At 37.7% G+C, this 20,928-nt stretch overlaps 1 protein-coding gene and 1 pseudogene across 3 annotated transcripts in view; one reads left to right on the top strand and one right to left on the bottom strand.

Moving 5' to 3' along the window:
• XIAP (X-linked inhibitor of apoptosis) overlaps positions 1-20,928 on the top strand; it is a 53,370-nt gene that overhangs the window by 23,350 nt on the left and 9,092 nt on the right. For all 3 annotated transcript variants that reach the window (XM_078064775.1, XM_078064776.1, XM_078064777.1), the window contains exons 2-6: positions 11,493-12,401; positions 13,470-13,569; positions 14,608-14,686; positions 15,361-15,403; positions 20,720-20,920. In XM_078064775.1, coding sequence (XP_077920901.1) covers positions 11,525-12,401; positions 13,470-13,569; positions 14,608-14,686; positions 15,361-15,403; positions 20,720-20,920 — 1,300 coding nt within the window. In that variant the 5' untranslated portion in view covers positions 11,493-11,524. The remainder of the gene's footprint in view (positions 1-11,492; positions 12,402-13,469; positions 13,570-14,607; positions 14,687-15,360; positions 15,404-20,719; positions 20,921-20,928) is intronic.
• LOC118544612 (partitioning defective 6 homolog beta pseudogene) lies at positions 5,734-6,946 on the bottom strand (annotated as a pseudogene).

Below are 20,928 nucleotides of genomic sequence, written 5' to 3'. Positions count from 1 at the left end.
CGTGAGTTTGAGCCCCACATTGGGTATAGAGATGACTTAAAATAGGCTTCATGGTTTGAAGAACCCTACTAGTATAAAGAAACAATTTGACTAAAATTTGAATTTTTATGTAAATATAGCTGAACTTTAAAGGTGATACACTCTTTTTGTTCAGGGCATATCATTTTTAAAAGTTCAGTTTCTTAATATTATGATAAATTTACGTACATACTACAACTTTGTAAAAATGCTATTTTTTTTAAAGATTTTATTCATTTATTTGACAGAGAGAGACACAGTGAGAGAGGGAGAAGCAGGCTTCCCGCGAAGCAGGGAGCCTGACGCGGGGGCTCGATCCCAGGACCCTGGGATCATGACCTGAGCCAAAGGCAGACACTTAATGACTGAGCCACCCAGGCGCCCCTCAAAATGCTATTTGTAAACAGGGAACTAACTGGCTAATACTAATTAAAAGAGGGATTGGCCTCCTTTTTATGTCAGTGAGGATGTTTCTTATCTTAAAAGATCCCTGTGCTGAACCATTAGAGACTCTTAATCTCAGGAAACAAACTGAGGGTTGCTGGAGTGGAGGGGGGGGAGGATGGGGTGGCTGGGTGATGGGCATTGGGGAGGGTATGTGCTATGGTGAGCACTGTGAATTGTGTAAGAATGTTGAATTACAGATCTGTACCCCTGAAACAAATAATACGTTATATATTAATTTTAAAAATAATAAATGGGAAAAAAAAGATCTCTGTGCTGGATCTTCTATAGGGGGAAAGGCAACTAATGAGCAAAACTTACAATATTTCTGCATGTAATAAGAAAGAATCTTAAGATAAATTTGAAATTATGATGGTGTTTTATGGTGAACACATAAAATTTTGATTGTTACTATGAAAAATTTTTTGAATCCTATAACATTTTTGAAATGTGAATTTTAAAAAGTTTTTATTTAAGTAATCTCTATACCCAAGGTGGGGTTTGAACTCATGACCCCAAGATCAAGATTCAAATGCTTCTCCTACTGAGCCAGGCAGGTGCCCCTGAAATGTGATTTTAGTATAGGTTTTTATCACTGAAGAATTATACTGTTTGCATGGTATGCATGTATTTCCTATTTTATTCACATTTCCTAGGCATATATTAACAATTTTTAGTGCTCACGGTGATCTCAAGTGTCCAGGGGAGATGGTGGGTAGGATGTGGCATAATAACAGCAGTAACCTAATAGAGGTGGTTCAGCATTTGTTCTTTTGCCCAACATTTATTAAGCAGTATTGCATGTTGTGCGTTGCCTTAGGCATTGGGAATACAGGTATGATAAGACACAGTCCTTGCCAAAAAAGACCTTCATTCTAACAATGTACTACATATATACACACATACAGACATGCATGCAGAAATTCCCAGATCTTGTTCTAGTACAACTTGGAGCATCAGCAAATTGTGTAGAGGATATAGTAGTGGCACAAAGAGTAATCATTCTGGGGTTTTGAGTGGAAGAATCAGCAAAGATGTCATAGGTGAGATTCTAAAAACTACATTTTCTGAGTTTTAAACAGATGCCTTTAATTACTTAATGTATTTAAGCATAATAGTGCTGCAGTGGGAGCTAATCGGGATATATTGCTTGCATAATTCCTGTCATATTTTTAACATCATTGTATTAGTTTTTTTAGGGCTGCCATAACAAGGTACCACAAACTGAGTGGCTTAAAACAACAAATTTATTTTCTCACAGTTCTGGAGGCTAGAAATTGGAAATGAAGGTGTTGGCAGGGCCACATTCTCTCTGAAGATTCTAGGGAGAGTCTGTCCCCTGCCTTTCTTGTAGCTTCTGGAGTTGCCACTGATCCTTGGTGTTCCTTGGCTTTTTTTTAAATTTTTTTATTGTTATGTTAATCCCCATACATTACATCATTAGTTGTTCCTTGGCTTTTTGATGCATTATCACTCCAGTCTCTGCCTCCATCTTTACATGGCCATCTTCCCTACGTGCCTCTGTGTCTGTGTTTCTTCTCATAAGGACTTCAGTCATAGTGGATGAGGGCCCATCCTAATGACCTTATCTTAACTTGATTACATCTGCAAAGAACCTGTTTCCAAATAAGTTCACATTCCTAACCAGTGGTTAGGACTTAAAACTTATCTTTTGTGGGGGCACAATTCAACCCGTAACAATCATTTAGTTCCTTTTGTATTGTGCCATATCAATATAATTACTTAAAAAATGCTTTTTCATGATGAGAGGTTAACAAAGCCCCTCGTTGCAGGAATAACGTTAAGAATTTGTAGTTCAGGGGCACCTGGGTGGCTCAGTTGGCTGAGCGGCTGCCTTTGGCTTGGGTCGTGATCCTGGGGTCCTGGGATTGAGCCCTGCCCCACATCGGGCTCCCTGCTCAGTGGGGAGCCTGCTTCTTCCTCTCCTTCTCCTGCTCCCCCTGCTTGTGCTCTCTCAGGTGCTCTCTCTCAAATAAATAAAATCTTAAAAAAAAGAAAAGAATTTGTAGTTCATTAAGTGAGCCTGTAGTGATTGGATAAATTTCTTCCAGAGACCAGAAGAGTGAAGCATAGATAGATTATAGAGATCTATGAGCTTCATAGAAGAAAAAAAAAAAAAACACTAAAGGTTTTTACTTATTTGTTAAGAATGGTGATTTATTACTCAGGTGCTATTTTGACTTAAAAATTTTTGTTTCTTTTTTTATAAAGATTTTATTTATTTATTTGACAGAGAGAGAAAGGGAACAAGCAGGAGGAGCGGCAGAGGGAGAGGGAGAAACAGGCTCCCCGCTAAGCAGGGAGCCCGGTGCGGGGCTCGATCCCAGGACCCTGGGATCATGACCTGAGCCGAAGGCAGACGCTTAATCGACTGAGCCACCCAGGCGCCCCTTGACTTAAAAAATTTTAATAGGTATTTATAGTGGTTAATTTTCAGTCATCAGAGACAGTTTCCTAGTTAGCCATCTTAAATAAATTTGTATTAATTTGCAGACTTTCATCACTGTCTGGTACACATATGAAACTGCTTACTTATATTTTCAAAGATGCTGTGATAACTGAAACTCATGATATTATGGAGTACGTTGTTTTTTAAAATTGCCTAAGCCAAGTAATAATTGGCTGCCAAACAACTTTTTAAAAAAATTGTTAATCTTTGGGGCGCCTGGGTGGCTCAGTTGTTAAGCATCTGCCTTGGGCTCAGGTCATGATCCCAGGGTCCTGGGATCGAGCCCTGCATCAGGCTCCCTGCTCGGCGGGAAGCCTGCTTCTCCCTCTCCCATTCCCCCTGCTTGTGTTCCCTCTCTCGCTGTGTCTCTCTCTGTCAAATAAATAAATAAAATCTTTAAAAAAATTATTAATCTTTGTTTCAAGTAAGGCAGGTATTTATTAAAAAGCTTAATACATTTCTGAATAGTGTTCTGATATTAAATCTCACAAAAAATACTTCTCTCTGCATGGGATTTTTTCTATTGCTTTAACATTAGAGGGTTTTTTTTTCCCCCAATTAATCAGGATTTTCTTTTTCTTTCCTTTTTTTTTTCTTTTTACACTGTTTAGAGAATATGCCCTTCAGAATGTAGTGATTTGATTCTTTCAGTGTTTTAATAGCACACAACTGTTTCTAAGGGCATGCATAGGGACGCCTTAGTGGCGTAGTCGGTTAAACGGGTCGTATCTCAGGGTTGTGAGATCAGTCAAGCCTGGCATCAAGGCTGCATGGGGCTCTGCACTCAGCACAGAGTCTGCTTCAAAGACTCTTTCTGCCCCACCCCTCCCCCCCAAATAAATAAATACATTTTTTTAAATAAATTTAAAAAGGCACCCTTCGTAGACCTACCATAAAATTAATTAGTAAGGGTCCCTGGCTGGCTCAGTCAGTAGAGCATGTGACTCTTGATCTTGGGGTCCTAAGTTTGAGCCCCACATTAGGCACAGAGATTACTTAATCAAAATAAAATAATAAATTAATAAATAGCTTTTGGGGGAATTACACATAAACTGTAGGGAACCTATGTACTTCATGATATTCTTAATTTTTATGTACATGCATACTGTAGTGCTTGTGCACATTGTACAATGATAAATACCCAAGAAGTCAGGCAAAGAATGAAAGTTGGCAGCCTTACTCTTATTTGTTCTAAGTGGATATGCGAGAAATAAATAGCCTAATGAAAATAATATGATGATAAACTCTGTCAACAATAAATACCACAACTTTCTCCTAAAGTGTAGTCAGTGATTCTGTAATAATCCCACTGAAGATCTAAAATCTTTGTATAAAAAAAGTACACAAATCTGTCCTGTGTGTAAAAATTTTTTAATCTATGTGTATTTTGTATTCAAAACAATTCACACTACTTGAATACATTAAAAGAGTTCAAAAGCACACTAACATAAATGTAGACACAACAAAAGGAATGCTTTGCAATGAGAGAGGGAATGAAGATAAGAATCAAAGGAGAGTCTCCTATATTACCAGAGTCAGTGCAATTAACTGCACTTCATAACAAATTATATCTATTTGGAACTAGTTTATAAATATGTAAGCCATAAGATGAACAAAGTGAATGTTAAAAACCCACAGAATTTCATAATTCAGGAACATAGCTTCAGTGCTTTATAATATGGAAAGAAGCTCCTAAAAACAGCCAATTGGTTTGCTTTCTTAGAAGTTAGAAAAAAATGCATTTCAGAAAATGATTTGTAACGATTAGGAACAGAAGAACATTAAATAAAATATTGAGAAGAACTAAGGTCCTCAGAGTATCAAAAGAGATAAGAATTAGACTTCATATTAGAATTTAAAGAATGTAGTTGAAAGAAATATTAGTGGTTAAATATTTAACCACTTCACATAGAAGTGATTTTGTCCTCTCACCTACTTCTGTTTTTTTTTTTTTTTTTAAGATTTTATTTATTTATTTGACAGAGAGAGACACAGCGAGAGAGGGAACATAAGCAGGGGGAGTGGGAAAGGGAGAGGCGCCCCTCTCACCTACTTCTGAAAATGTATAGTAACATCTAGTTTTCTGTATAAAAAGCACATAATTTCCTTAGCAAAGCTCCCTTTGTTTTAGCCTTAAAATCACCTCTGATCCAGCGCTCTTGGCTGGCACAGTTGGTGAAACATGTGACTCTTGATTGCAGAGTTGTGAGTTCAAGCCCCATGTTTGGCGTAGCGTTTACTTAAAAAAAATTTTTTTTAATTAAAAATCACCTCTGAGGGGCGCCTGGGTGGCTCAGTCGTTAAGCGTCTGCCTTTGGCTCAGGTCATGATCCCAGGGTCCTGGGATCAAGCCCCGCATCAGGCTCCCTGCTCGGCGGGAAGCCTGCTTCTCCCTCTCCCACTCCCCTTGCTTGTGTTCCCTCTCTCGCTGTGTCTCTCTCTGTCAAATAAATAAATAAATAAAATCTTTAAAAAAAAATCACCTCTGATCCACCAGTTTATACTAACAATTGCCAAACTAGCATTTAAACAGCTTTATCAAGATGTATCTCACCTACCGTAAAATTAATTTTAAAGTGTACAGTTCTGTTGCTTTTAGTATATTCACATTTGTGCAACCATCACTACAGCCTAATTTAGAATGTTTTCATTACTCTGAAAAGAAACCCAGTAACCATTTGCAGTCACTCCCTATTCCCCTCCTGCCCCAGCTATGGGCAATCACTAATCTACTTTCTGTTTCTATTTATTTTAATAACATTTTAAACTTGCAACACTATTGTTCTCATGCCTGTTCCAGGTCATTGACTCAGAGGTTTAAAAGTTCTTCGACTAGCCATATTTACAAGTCCTGCCATATTTACAAGTCCAGCGACATCTTTATTCAGAAAACATTCGAATGATGATTTCATAATGATTGTTCCATAATCTAAGAGTTTTTGATCTGGTACATGTGTTTCAAATTCTGTTCGTGCAACTTGCTAGGGATGTTAAACTCAATTAGAAGGATAAAACCATTTTGTCCAGACTTGAAACGAAGTTTGTTCTATGTGTGTTAACCATTCCAGGCTTTCTGGTAGTGAGAACAGCTTTAGGAATCTTCTGTAGCATACCATTATCTTCAATAATAATGTCGTCTTCATCCTTTGGTCAACGTATGGTTTAATTTGCTGTGGATGGCAAAGAAGGCTATTATTATCAGTAGATTTGCTAGAGCTGCCAAAGTCCTACTGTTCCTAACGTTATTCTGGTTTACTTGTCTCGCTGTTACGATGAGATTGCAGCTGTTTACAGTCATCCTATTACTTGATCAAAACTCTATTCTGAAACTTCTATGCCATTAACTTCTAAAACTTCATCATTAATATCCAGTAACCGTGTGCTGTGAACCTGATCTGGAATAAGCCAGGATGTTAAAGATCCCTGGGACTTATCTAAGCCATGTGGTGTCTCCCTTGGGCTTTCTGAAACCATCCTGGCTATAGAGTCCTAGAGAATGTTCAGTGCTGTGTTTGTAAAGATAAACTAACCCTATGATGTGTTTCTGGGAGAATATTTGTGTCTGTAATAGAAGATGCAGGTCTAACGTCTTGGGGCATACCAATGACTGGATGTGGCTTTTTTCTGTGGTTGACAGAACACAATGCATTGACTAAAACATTTTCCTTCTTCATTAGCATGTCTGTACCAAAAGCACTGTTATCTGCCTCTCCCTTCTTTTGTATAAAAATCCTAAGTAGTGGGTTGTCTGTTGAAATACCTTTGTGATAATTATCGTTATTTATAGGTAGTAAGTCTCCCTGGAAATCTGCATGGCCTAATAAATTGTCAACATTAGGTATTTTATGAACATGTTGTAGTAATCCATAAAACTCAAAATGTCCAAGTTTTGCTCTTTCTAGCAAAAAACCAATGAAATTCATTGTCAGACCTACTCTTCACCTCCAGGATGCCCTGGCAGCCACAGTCCGGCTGAGTGCCGGGCTGCCTCTGTGGAGTGCTAGGTGGGCGCATGCGCACACTCAGCCACAGGCCAGGAATCCACAGCTCACCAAATGCATCTGTAGAGTCAGCTTGGATCTCAGTGCTCAGCTCCGCTGAGCTCCACAGGGCTTCACAGGACAGCAAGGACTGGTCTGGCAGTGCAGCCGGTAGAGGCACAATTCCCTCCCTCCTCTCTGCAGGGCTCCAGTGGAGGAGGTTGAGGGGGCAGTTAGCCCATCCACCTCCCCCATGACTGGGCTCCTGATCCAGGCCAACAGCGCCAACCTGAGAGACTGTAAGTGAAAATATTATTAAAGACATTTGGGGGGAAAAAAAGACATTCTGGAGAAAAGGATCACCTGTACTCCTGCCACCCTAACCTAATTTACCCACTTAATAAAAGTTGCCTTACAATAAAAAAGGGGGGATGCCTGGCTGGCTCGGTTGGCAGAGCATGTGACTCTTGATCTCGGGGTCATGGGTTCAAGCCCCATGTTTGGGGCAGAGTTTACTTTAAAAAAATTACCTTATAAGTCTTATCCAGGGGCACCTGGGTGGATCAGTTGGTTAAGCATCTGCCTTCGGGTCAGGTCGTGATCTCAGGGTCCTGGAATCAAGCCCCGCATCAGGCTCCCTGCTCAGTGGGGAGCCTGCTTCTCCCTCTCTCTGTCCCTGCTCGTGTGCACATGTGTGCACTCTTTCTCTCTGTCAAATAAATAAAATAAAAATCTTTAAAAAAAAAACCACAAGTCTTGGGGGGCGCCTGAGTGGCTCAGAGGGTTAAGCATCTGCCTTCGGCTCAGGTCATGATCCCGGATCCTGGGATCGAGTCCCGCGTCGGGCTCCCTGCTCAGCAAGAGGCCTGCTTCTCCCTCTGCCTCTCTTTCTCTGTCTCTCATGAATAAATAAATAAAATCTTTTAAAAAACAAAACAAAAAAACAAAAACAAGTCTTATCCGTAAGTATATGTTTTCATGCAGTGGCAATCTAATGTATATCTTACTTTATGTCCTTTTCCCCATTAAAATAACCTTTTTTCTATATATTTGACAACTTCAGTAATAAAAGCCTAGGAGAAGTAGAAACTTTTGTATTGTGTGCAGATACCAGTAGGTGGGTTTTATGTGGCTATCTTTACTCAGTTGACTATGCTAAATGTATAAGTGTGCTGTGTATGTATGTATATGTACATGTAAGTGTATTTTTTTGGTATGTGTATATTTTAAACACAACATCTCATGATCTTGAAATTTTCCATGCATGTGGCACTGCTTGCTGATTTTTTCTGTGCCATTGTTGGCTTCCATAGTACCATTTTTCCCAACCACCATTCCGTTCAAGATTACTGACTGCCTAGCCCCTTTAATTACAGAGCTTTCTTTGACATCTTTTTCTGTGTGCCTTCTTACCTTTCTGCTTACCCAATACAGAGCATGAGTGTGCTTTCACAAAGAAGCCTTAAATGATCTCAGCATACTTTATTGCACTTAGACCTTTTCACATCCAAAGCTTTTTATCACCCTTCTCCAATATCCGTACCCCATTTTCTTCTCTATTCACAATTCCTGTGCTCCATATATACTTATTTTCTAAATATCATCTCTCTACCTTCATTTCACTTAAATCCTTTATAAATAAAATCCTCTCTTTCATCCCTTTCTTTTGGTGCCTTCCGCCAATCCCAAGGTTTCTATCTGTTGTCAGTCATTTTTCTCCCTTTCACCCTTAACCTCTCTGGTAATTCTGCTTTCGCACCCTTCAACAAAAGCTCACACTCTGATAATGTATATGTAGTGTTCAGTTGGGTGCTTCTGAATAAATATCTGCTTTTCAAAACAGTGAAATCCAAACTATTAGCATGGAAATAACCCCTGGGAAGATGAGGTCTCCACTTGAAAGCTTCAAATAGAGATTCTCCTGCTATTATTGAATGATGGAGTTTTATGTAATAATATCTGAAATGGGGTGACTACTTGAACCATACAAATATCTGCTATTGCAAAATGAGAATAGATCCTTGATTTTACACTTCTGTCTATTTTGATTGACCTGAGAAATAAAACTTAGCACTTCAGAGAAGGTAATTTTCATATGTTCTGGATTATATTGAGCATTAATTCTTCAGGGTCATTATAGACTTAGAAATGTTTTGTCCTGCCTCCTACTCTATGCCCAAGTGCCTTCTCATGATGGGAGAAATCTACAAGGCACCCCCAATCCATTCTGCACTGCTGTTGATTGTTGTAACTGTTCCTCGTATTGGGTTAAAATCTACTGGCTATAATTATATTCATTGACTCAACTTCTGTCCTCAGGCTACACTGAATTTGGATCCCTTTCCTGTATAACAGCCTTTTAGATAGCTAATGGTAATTATTCTTTCCTCTACAGCCCTCTCCCCACATTTTTTTTCCCTTTGAGATAAACACTCTCAGCTCTTCTACCTGTTCCTCATTGGACACCATTTTCATCATCCCGATTGCTCTCTATAGATACGACACTTTGTTAATGTTCCTTCTGAAGTGTTTTCAGTACTGAAAATAATATTCAATGTGTAGTTGAATTGGATCTGGACCTTGTACATCTGGACATTAATGCAGCCTGGAGTTGCTTTAAGTTTCTTTTTTAGTAGCTATGTAATGTTGGCTCATAATGAACTTTTTTTAAAATAAGCTCTATGCCCAACATGTGGCTTGAACACACAACCCCAAGATCAAGAGTCTCATGCTGTACCAACTGAGCCAGCCCCTCATAATGGAATTTTTAATTAGCTAAAATCCCAAGATTTTAATCTAGAGGTTTGCCTTCACATGACTTCTTTCCAAACCAAGTTTCCATTTTCCTTTAGTTGTGCAACAGATTTCTAAAGTCAGAACGTAATGTTTAATGTCCCTATTAAATTTCATCTCAGCCTGTCAGCCAGCCTTGGTTTCTTTGAATCTTGATTTTTGTCATCCAGCTTATGCTGATTGAGCAAGGGGTCTTGACGCTAGTGTCAAAATGTTTTCAGATATCTGGGAAACAATAATGAAGAGTCATGGAGTCTATCTTCCAAAAATTGTTGTATGCAGATATATCTCAGCTCTTGTGGTATATATGAATTACTACCATTGTAAATGACAAGGCCGGGAAAGACTGAAATTTATTGCCAGCCTGCAAGACAGAAGCCTTGCGTTGAACATTACTCCGAGATGATGTTCCAAGACCTATTGTGCCAACATAATGCAGGGGTTGCTAATTCTTCCCAAGAAATCAATTAATGCACATACAAAGTAGAGACAGAATTATTGTGACCGTCTTTTTTTTTTTTTTTTTCCCCAAGCATGTACTGAGCAGAGTATTAGGAACAGTGTGAGATTCTGGAGAAGCAGGTTTGCCTGAGGCAACCCTGAATTATGCCTGTTGTCCCAGTGTAATTATTAGCAGCATTATTTTTCACTTTCCAAGGTGTCCAAGTTTGGAGGATAATTTATCTGGCTACCCTTCTCATAACCCAGCTAGTCCCTTTTAGTATTTTATCTGGGTTAAATGTTACACAGCTGTAATCTGGCAGCTTTGATGAGGCTGTGGTAGTACTTCTCTTCCATTTGAACAGATTGTTTTTTGACCATGGGAAGTTGATAGCAAAAGTACCTGCAATTAAGGTCTACACATACTTAGTATTTTTCCTGAGCTACCCTCTAGAGGGCAGTAATATATACATCCTAAATGATCCGATTCCAACAAAAAACGGACTACAAGAGTCCCATTTTCATATGCATGAAAATCAGAAACATTTGATGCCCTGAAAGGACATACTGGAACTGGGGCGCCTGAGTGCCTCAGTTGTTAAGCATCTGCCTTCGGCTCAGATCATGATCCCAGGGTCCTGAGATCGAGCCCTGCATTGGGCTCTCCGCATCTGGCTCTCCGCATCGCTTCGGGCGCTTTGCTCCGTGGGAAGCCTGCTTCTCCCTCTCACACTCCCCCTGCTTGTGTTCCCTCTCTCGCTGTCTCTCTCTCTCTGTCAAATAAATAAATAAATAAAATCTTTAAAAAAAAAAAAGGACATATTGGAACCAATATTGTGAGTAAAACTCAACCTTTTGCTAAGCAGAAAAGTAAATATTAAAAATTTATTCATTAACATTCTGAACATACTTTTTTTTAAATTGTAAAAACTGAACTTTGATGCCTTGAATATATAATGATCCATTATAACAATTACGCAGAGTTTAAGAATCTGCATATTTTATGCTTTTGTTTTTCCTAATTAATAATTTTACATGGTTAATAATTTTAATATATTCTGTATCACATAGTTTCCACATTTATGTAAAATAAGCAATTAAAAATGAATAGTTCTATTTTACCTGCTTAAATATTACTTTCCTCTAAAAAATGAAAATGCTAGGTTTTACTTTATAGCTTGAATCATGTGGTAATATAGAGCTCTAGTATTTGGAATTAGAGTGTTTCTTAGAGATTGTGTAATTACTTTTATGTCATCAGTAAGTAATTTGTTAGCTCCTAATATCAAAATTATATTGCCTGTGTTTCACATTTTGGATTTCCTAATGTAATGTTCTCTTTTTAGAAAAGGTGGACAAGTCCTATTTTCAAGAGAAGATGACTTTTAACAGTTTTGAAGGATCTAAAACTTGTGTACCTGCAGACATCGATAAGGATGAAGAATTTCTAGAAGAGTTTAATAGATTAAAAACTTTTGCTAATTTTCCAAGTAGTAGTCCTGTTTCCGCATCAACGCTAGCACGAGCTGGTTTTCTGTATACTGGTGAAGGAGACACCGTGCGGTGCTTTAGTTGTCATGCAGCAATAGATAGATGGCAATATGGAGACTCAGCAGTTGGAAGACACAGGAAAGTATCCCCAAATTGCAGATTTATCAATGGCTTTTATTTTGAAAATACTGCTGCACAACCTACAAATCCGGGTATCCAAAATGGTCAGTATAAGGCGGAAAGCTACCTGGGAAACAGAAATCATTTTGTTTTAGACAGGCCATCTGAGACTCATGCAGACTATCTTTTGAGAACTGGACAGGTCGTAGATATTTCAGACACCATATACCCGAGGAACCCTGCCATGTATAGTGAAGAAGCTAGATTAAAGTCATTTCAGAACTGGCCAGACTATGCCCACTTGACCCCAAGAGAGTTAGCTAGTGCTGGACTCTACTACACAGGTATTGATGATCAAGTGCAGTGCTTTTGTTGTGGTGGAAAACTGAAAAATTGGGAACCTTGTGATCGTGCATGGTCAGAACACAGGCGACACTTTCCTAACTGCTTCTTTGTTCTGGGCCGGAATGTTAACATTCGAAGTGAATCTGATGTTGTGAGTTCTGATAGGAATTTCCCAAATTCAACAAATGTTCCAAGAAATCCAGCCATGGCAGATTATGAAGCACGGATCATTACTTTTGGGACGTGGATATACTCAGTTAACAAGGAGCAGCTTGCAAGAGCTGGATTTTATGCTTTAGGTAAACTTTCTTATTAAACCAGGCTAATAACTAAGTTTCCAACTATTGCAGTGCTCCTAAAAAGTAGATGCCTTTAGCCCCTCGAACTGGTAAATATTTAGGTGTAGGCTGGCATGATTATTTATATCAGTATTAATCTGCGAACCCTTGTGTTGAATCTGCAATGTAACCACTACATGTATGGGAGAAAGACAACCATATTGTGAGTTATGTTTACCTTTATGTGATTGTTTTTTGGAGAAGGATGACATGCAAAAGATGATAGATCTCCTTGATACAAGAATGGGTCTGACAGTAACTCTAATTAATTGAGCACCTACTGTATGTGCTCAGTACAAGTATTACATGCATTCTTTCTACACCTCATAAAAAAGAGTTAACATTAAAGAGTTTAGTTTGGCTGATATTAAAATTGATCTCTGCCTTTTGTATATAGACTGTATATTTGAAAGCTGTCCTGTATGATGCCTTCTTGCTTCAAATAAGCACTTCTCAAACGGACGGCTGTAAACTTGTCAGGAAGGGCCGTTAGTGTGATGGCTTCCAGGTGTATTCAGGAAAGTTATACCATTATATATCTGACCCATTTATTTTAGGATTGAGTAGTGCCCAAATGCAAAATATTATTTATTTCAGTATTTTATTTACATCGTCTCCTACAGCAATCTTGAAGGCTTGTTTAGTGTCCTGTAGCTATAACCTTAGAGAAACTTACTTTGTAATTTTGTTATGCTAAGTACTGTTAAAGTTTCACAGTTTGAAAAAGTGTAGTATTGGTGGCCCCAAATGACACATTAGAAAGAAGGTAACAATTGTAATTTTTCACATAAAAATTGGCCAGTTTTATTTTCGCCTTTTGTAAAATACCTCAGATTGAATCAGTGAGTTTACTGTGTATTTCCTCTTCAATCATGTCTTTGACTTAGATGTGAATTTGAATGTCGTCTTTGAAGCTATAAGATTTACATGTAATTTAGAAATGATTAGTTTCCTGGTGTTAAAGGGGGTATTTTTGCGTAAGCTTCTAATTGCACAAATACATGTATTTTTACTTGTGTCTTTTTTTAGGGGAAGGTGATAAAGTAAAATGCTTTCACTGTGGAGGAGGGCTAACTGATTGGAAGCCCAGTGAAGACCCTTGGGAACAACACGCTAAGTGGTATCCAGGGTAAGGTATTTAAATGTTTATTCAGAAACAGGCAAGTTAGACACTGCAGTGGGAAAATCTTGAATAACTTTTCACCTCAACTATTTTTGCCTTTACCATGGCTTGCAATTCACACCAGTTTTATAAAAATGGGGTCACCTACTTTATAGAAAAAAAAAAAGCCCTAAGCCTTCCGTGGTGACCAAAGCATTCATTGCTTATGTGTTGTATCTATGACATTCAGATGATTCTGTTTCTAAACACCAAATTGGGAATATATAGTTTTGTTGTTGGAAGTAGGCTCTTTTCACGATGGGCACAAGAGAGCCCTTGTTGCCAAGGATTTTCCCTAAGAACCCATCACACCCCCTATCAAATAGTACTGTATCTCACTGCTTCTAAGACATACAGTTCACATCTTCAAATTTTTGAAATGAGGACACATCTGGTGGTGGGTCATAATTTAATTGGCAGTGGTGGTACATAAAATAATCACGCTTCTTATAATCAATGGCATCTTAGAATGATAATGACATACTCTAAATGTCCCTTTGCCATCTTGCTTCTTTAAAAATAAGGTATACATATATATAAGTGGTGTAGAATTTTTGGCCTGCAAAATAGTACAACTTAAAATTTCAGAGAGATTGTTTGAAAATAAACCTTAACCTTAAAAAGCCTTAAAAGGGAAGGTTGAAAGCCCAATGAATTCCTTCAAAATGTACAGTTGGTTAATCCTCTAAATAAAATTTAAGATGAACTATTTGAAAAAAATTTTAAATCTTAAGGCAATAATTTAATAACTTGCTTAAAAGTTGAAAGTTCTCAAGTTGGTATTTTTTGCCTCACTAAGATTAGCAAAGTAGCATAACAAAGGGAACATTTTTTTTTTTAACTTTAAAATGACAGTTGATAGGGAATTGGATAACATTTCATTTTGCAGCTTCTTAGAAATACCAAAAAGCAAGTTAATGGAATTAAGATCATAGAGATTATATCTTTACTTATACTTCACTAACTTATCAGCTACCAAAGTTTACCCTTCTTTTAATTGTTTAGGTGTAAATATCTGTTAGAAGAGAAGGGACAAGAATATATAAGCAATATTCATTTAACCCATTCACTTGAGGACTCTGTGGTAAGTCACATATTGTAGAATATATATTTTTAAATATTAATTTCTTTTGCAATGATTTCTTGGTGTAAAATTCACAGTATAGTATCTTAAATTAATAATGTATGGTGAGCTTTAAAGGGGAGATCTTGAAGAATGCTTGTTATTCTTAACCTGAAGCAGATTTATGAAAAGGGAATCACCATGAGCTGATTGATTTACCTATCACTGTAAACAAAATTGGGCTTGAAGAACTAAAATACTTAATCCCTCAGCTTTCTGAAATTAGACTTTTGTGTAATGTGTTTTATAGTCATAAATAGTTGTAAACTTTTCATAGACAATATTTTAAATCTCAAAACTGTGTCTAAATTGACGGTGCGTCCTGGAGTGGCCAAGGTACCATGTGGGAGTGGGAGGCCAGAGTTGCCATTATGGCCCTACCGTGAACTCTCTTGCCTCCATTAAGTTCTTTTAGCTCCCTGAGCCTCAGTGTCTTGTCTATAAAGTGAATGGATTGGGTTAGATGATCTTTTAACTTCCTTCTAGCTTGATCACGTTATGCCTCTTGCGAACCTTCGTGTGTTGAATTGGAATAAAGCCAATTTATAAATTCATGATTAGTGTAATTTTTCAAATTGAGGTAATTGCCTTCTACCAAAAAGAATTCTAACTTATAATCCATATTTCTATTTTAGGTAAGAACTGCTGAAAAAACACCATCATTAACTAAAAGAATTGGTAAATATGTTTATTAAAATAATTATATGCTTGATTTCATTGCCAGTTTATTACAGTTGTTATTTATAGGGTAGAGACTTAAGCTTGTTCTTTCAAGGTAATCAAGGTATATTTATTTGAGATGAGATTGCTATAAATCTAAGAATTAATGAAGTGCTTATAAATTTAAGCCAGATATTTATATATTAACATTCGTGTGACTAATGTAACACTGTACATTAATTGTACTGGAAAATTTAAAAATTACACTAAATCATATTAAATGATAAGTTATATAGTTATATATAAATAAAATTATATTAATTATACTAAAAAATAAAAAATAAAATTTTAAGAAAGAACATTCCTATGGAGATTGGGCAGTTAGCTTTTCTAAGTTCAGGCGCAGCAGCTGTAGGCTGTCCATTGTCATTTCTGTTAAAATCACAAAAGGAGGAGTTAAGTGTATTTTTGTCCCAGGTGCTTCTTGAGTTAGCCAGGATCATGAATCCAATGCTCTAATGTGCCATCACCATGATCAGCCCTACCTGCTTCCTTATCCCGTGCCATCTTTGTGCCTCCCCCAGTTTCTTCACAGAGGGACATGGTTTGGTTTACCTCCTGTTCCCTTATAGAGAGGTAGAGGTTTTTATCCCAAAGATTATTTACTCATCGTAAACCTCTTTAAAAACCAGAAAGATAACTATGTTAAGCAGAGATGATACCATTATCCCCACATTTCAGATGAAGAAACAGAGTCAAGGAGGTTAAGTGACCTGCCCACAGATATGTTACAAATCATTAGTGGAACTAGGACTATAAACAGGGTTTTCTGAAACCTACATCACACTGTAGATCTCGTTCTCAACTTAGGCATCATGTTTCAAAAATAGTAAATTTAGAATATGTCTACTGATTCCCCACTCCTTATAGTGTCATCTATTTAGTATTTTAAGGGTTACAAGACAAAACTATATATATGCATAAATATGCTTAAGAAGGAGAGCCACTTTGATAATGTTTGATACAGGTTTGTAATGGACATAAGTAATAAAGTTTAAGAAATCGTTTATTTCAGCCTATATTTTTGAAATTATCCACAAATGAAGATTCTATAACATTTCTTGATAGTAATCATCCTTACAATGCATCCTGTACTTTTTATGACTAATGAGACTCTAGTTTAGGATTAATGTTTTAAAATTGAGATGTAATTCGTATAGCAAAAATTTCACCCTTATAAACTGTACACTTTAGTGGTTTTTGGTATATTCACAAGGTTGTGGAATCATCACTGCTATTTAATTGCAGAACATTATCGTAATCCCTAAAAGAAATCCTATGCCCATTAACAGTCACTAGCAGTCACTCCCCATTGCTGCCCCTTCACCCTCAGGTCCAGCCAGACAGCTACCAATCTACTTCTGTCTCTCTGGGTTTGCCTATTCTGGACATTCCATATGAATGGAATCATAATATGTGGCTTTGAAGTTCATCCATGTTGTGGTACTCATAGGAGTACTTCATTCTTTTTTTATGGTGGAAAAATTTTCCTTTGTATGGATAATACCACATTCTCTTTATCCATTCATCAGTTAGTTGATAGACATTTGGGTTTCTACTTTCTGGCTCTTATGAAGGATACTGATGCTGCTATGAACATTTGTGTGCAAATTTTTGTGTGGACATAGGTTTTTAATTCTGAGTATATATTTCGGCATGGAATTGCTGGGTCATGTAGTAACTCTACATTTAACCTTTTGATAAACGGGCCAGTTTTCCAACATGGCTGCACCATTTTACATTCCCACTAGCAGTGTATAAGGTTTCCAGTTTGTTTCTCCACATCCTTGTTAACACTAGTTATTGTATGTCTTTTTTTTTTTTTAAGATTTTATTTATTTGACAGAGAGACAGCAAGAGAGGGAACACAAGCAGGGGGAGTGGGAGAGGGAAAAGCAGGCCTCCCGCAGAGCAGGGAGCCTGATGCGGGGCTCAATCCCAGGACCCTGGGGTCATGACCTGAGCCAAAGGCAGGCGCTTAACGACTGAGCCACCCAGGCGCCCCGTATGTTTTATTACAGCCATCTTAGTGGATGTAAAGTGGTATCTTATTGTGGTTTTGATTTGCATTTCCCGATGGCTAATGATGTCAGCCATCCTTTCATGTGCTTATTGGCCATTCGTATGTCTTCTTTGGAGAAATGTCCATTGCCTTTGCCCATTGTTTAGTTAGGTTATTTATCTTTTTGTTATTGAGTTATAAGAATTCTTTATATATTCTAGTTTTTTACATATACGTCCCATGTCAGATACATGATTTGTAAATATTTTCACTTGTTCTTTTCACTTTTTTTTTTTTTAAAGATTTTATTTATTTATTTGACAGAAACACAGCAAGAGAGGGAACACAAGCAGGGAGAGTGGGAGAGGGAGAAGCAGGCTTCCCTCGGAGCAGGGAGCCCAATGCGGGACTGGATCCCAGGACCCTGGGATCATGACCCTGAGCCAAAGGCAGAGACGCTTAACGACTGAGCCACCCAGGCGCCCCTCTTTTCACTTTCTTGCTGGTGTACCTTTGAAGTATATAAATTTTTAATTTTGATGAAATCCAATTTATCTTATTTTTTGTTGCTTATGCTTTTAGTGTTATATCTAAGAAATCATGCCTAATCCAAGGTCATTTATGTTTTCTTCTAAGAGTTTTATGGTTTTATCTCTTACATTCAGGTCTTTGATCCATTTTGAGTTAATTTTTATATATGTGTAAGGTGGGGGCCATTTTAATTATTTTTCATGTGGATATCCTGTTGTCCCTGCTTTTGGTTTTTAGCAAGATAAGCTTGAGATGCCTGCAGGATATCCAAGTAGGTGGGTCTTAAAACCTGGAACTCACATAAGTAAGGGTAAAATTGTGGTAGTGGGGGAAGTATCCAGAGAGATTGTTAAAAAGGGGGCGATCAGTGAGAGAATGGAAGGGAACCACCAGTGTCTAATCAGGTGAGCAGAAGGAGCCAGCGAAACAAGCTGGAAAAAAAACCAAATAGTAGAACCAGGAAAGTGTGATGTCCAGCTGACCTCTGGACATCTCCACCTAGAAATCTCAAAAAACAGCTCAAATTCAGCATTTCTAAAAATCACTCAGACGGGGCGCCTGGGTGGCTCAGTCGTTAAGCGTCTGCCTTCGGCTCAGGTCATGATCCTGGGGTCCTGGGATCAAGCCCCGCATCGGGCTCCCTGCTCCGTGGGAAGCCTGCTTCTCCCTCCCCCACTCCCCCTGCTTGTGGTCCCTCTCTTGCTTGTGTGTCTCTCTGTCAAATAAATAATAAATAAAAATCTTTAAAGAAAAACCACTCAGACTGAATCCAGTCCTGTTCTTCCCCGCCCCCCCAAGTTGGTTAATAGCTCCACAGTTCACAAAGTCACCCAGTAATTTGAATCATTTTAAGCTCTTTGCTTTCCTTAATCCCTCTACAGTTAATTAACCACCAGGTCTGATGAAGTCAACCTTTTTAATATTGTCTAAAATCCACTGGTTCTGCCCTAGTTTCTGCCCTTATTTCTCATTCAGATGCTTTAGTAGTCTCATAAATGGTCTTTTATGTGCATTATAACCTCCCAACAGAATTTTTCTTTATCAAACAGAAATCTTAAGTTACTTTCCTACTTCTTTTGTTACTTACCATGTAATATTTCTTATAATCAAATCCCTTTCCAACGGCTCCTTTTAAAAAACATTTATTGAAATACAGTACACATACAATAAAATGCTTAAAATAGACTAATCTTAAGTATTCAATTCAATGAATTTTAACGTGCATTTATCTGTGTAGTCATCAGCCAAATCAAGATATAGAACAGGGGCAACTGTGTGTCTCAGTCAGTTAAGCATCTGCCTTCGGCTCAGGTCATGATTTCGGGGTCCTGGGATTGAGCCCCGCATCGGGCTCCCTGCCCAGCAGGGAGTCTGCTTCTCCCTCTCCCTCTGCCCATCCCCCTCCCGCTAGTGCTCTCTCTCAAATAAATAAAATCTTTAAGAAAAAAGATATAGGCGCCTGGGTGGCTCAGTTGTTAAGCGTCTGTCTTCGGCTCAGGTCATGATCCCAGGGTCCTGGGATCGAGCCCCGCATCGGGCTCCCTGCTCCGCAGGAAGCCTGCTTCTCCCTCTCCCACTCCCCCTGCTTGTGTTTCTTCTCTCGCTGTGTCTCTCTCTGTCAAATTAATAAATAAAATCTTTAAAAAAAAAAAGAAAAAGAAAAAAGATATAGAACATTTCCACCATGCCAGAAACTCCTTCAGGCCCCTTTCCCAATCAACATCTACCCTAAGTTACGTTCTGACTTCTATTACCATAGATTAGTTTTGAACATCTTATAAATGCAATCATATGGTATATTCTTTTGTCTCTGGCTCATCATTATGATGACTTTTTTGTTCATCAGATCTGTGAGATTCATTATGTTGTCTGTGGCAGTAGTTCATTTTTCTTCTTGCTGTGTAGTGTTTGAATATACCACAGTTTACTTATCCATTCACCTGGTGATAGATGTTCAAGTTGTTCCCAGTTTGAGGCTGTTACAAATGGCACTGCTATGAATATTCTTGTGCATGTCTTTGGTGGATTTTTTTTTTTTTTGGTGGACCTTTGTACTTATATTTAATACTCGAGTAGAATTGATGAATCAGAGGTTGTAAATAAGTCTCCTCTTTTAGCAGTTCTCTACATAACCTGTATTTCTACTTTGAGTACCATTACAGTGAATTTCTATTCATTTTGTTGCCTTATCTGGTTCACCCCCCTTGGCTGCAGAAACTCAGTCTCAGAGATAGGAAACTCACACATTCAAGGTCACAGACTGTGAATTCCTCCTGTTTCCCATGATTTTTCCAAAATAATTGCTAAGGACTTGGGAAAGATATCTACTCTTTAAGTACTTAGGTTAGCTGTTAATGAGTACAGCTGATTTGAAAAAAGGTCTGATTTTTGAAGCACTTAACTTTTTCTTTGAATCGGCTTTACCTAATTTTTTACTATTTCTTTACCTAATCTTTTACTATTTCTTTGGTCTTTAAAGCACCTAATCTCAATTCATAGTGCTACAAAATAATACTGTATTTTCAATGATTATAAGATTCTGAAAGATTCTTCAGTGCTTAAATATTTCAATAAATATTTCAAAATCTTCTTCCCAAAGTAGCTTTGATTTGCTGGTTTGTTTTTTGTTTTTTTCTTGCTGCTTACCTTTTTCTTTTTAACTGTACTTTGCTGTTGAGTTGTATTAATGAAAATAATTGTTTAAACTCTGTGTTCTTTTTCCTCACCAATTTTTATTTCAGATGATGCCATCTTCCAAAATCCTATGTTACAAGAAGCTATACGAATGGGATTTAGTTTCAAGGACATTAAGAAAATAATGGAGGAAAAAATTCAGACATCTGGGAGCAACTATAAATCACTTGAGATTCTGGTTTCAGATCTAGTGAGTGCTCAGAAAGACAATACACAAGATGAATCAAGCCAGACTTCATTGCAAAAAGGTATGCAT

This window comes from Halichoerus grypus, chromosome X (genome assembly GCF_964656455.1).
Source record: "Halichoerus grypus chromosome X, mHalGry1.hap1.1, whole genome shotgun sequence".
Lineage (NCBI taxonomy): Eukaryota > Metazoa > Chordata > Mammalia > Carnivora > Phocidae > Halichoerus > Halichoerus grypus.
The sequence above is the reverse complement of the archived record's forward strand: the minus strand, read 5'-3'. Positions and strand labels throughout refer to the sequence as shown.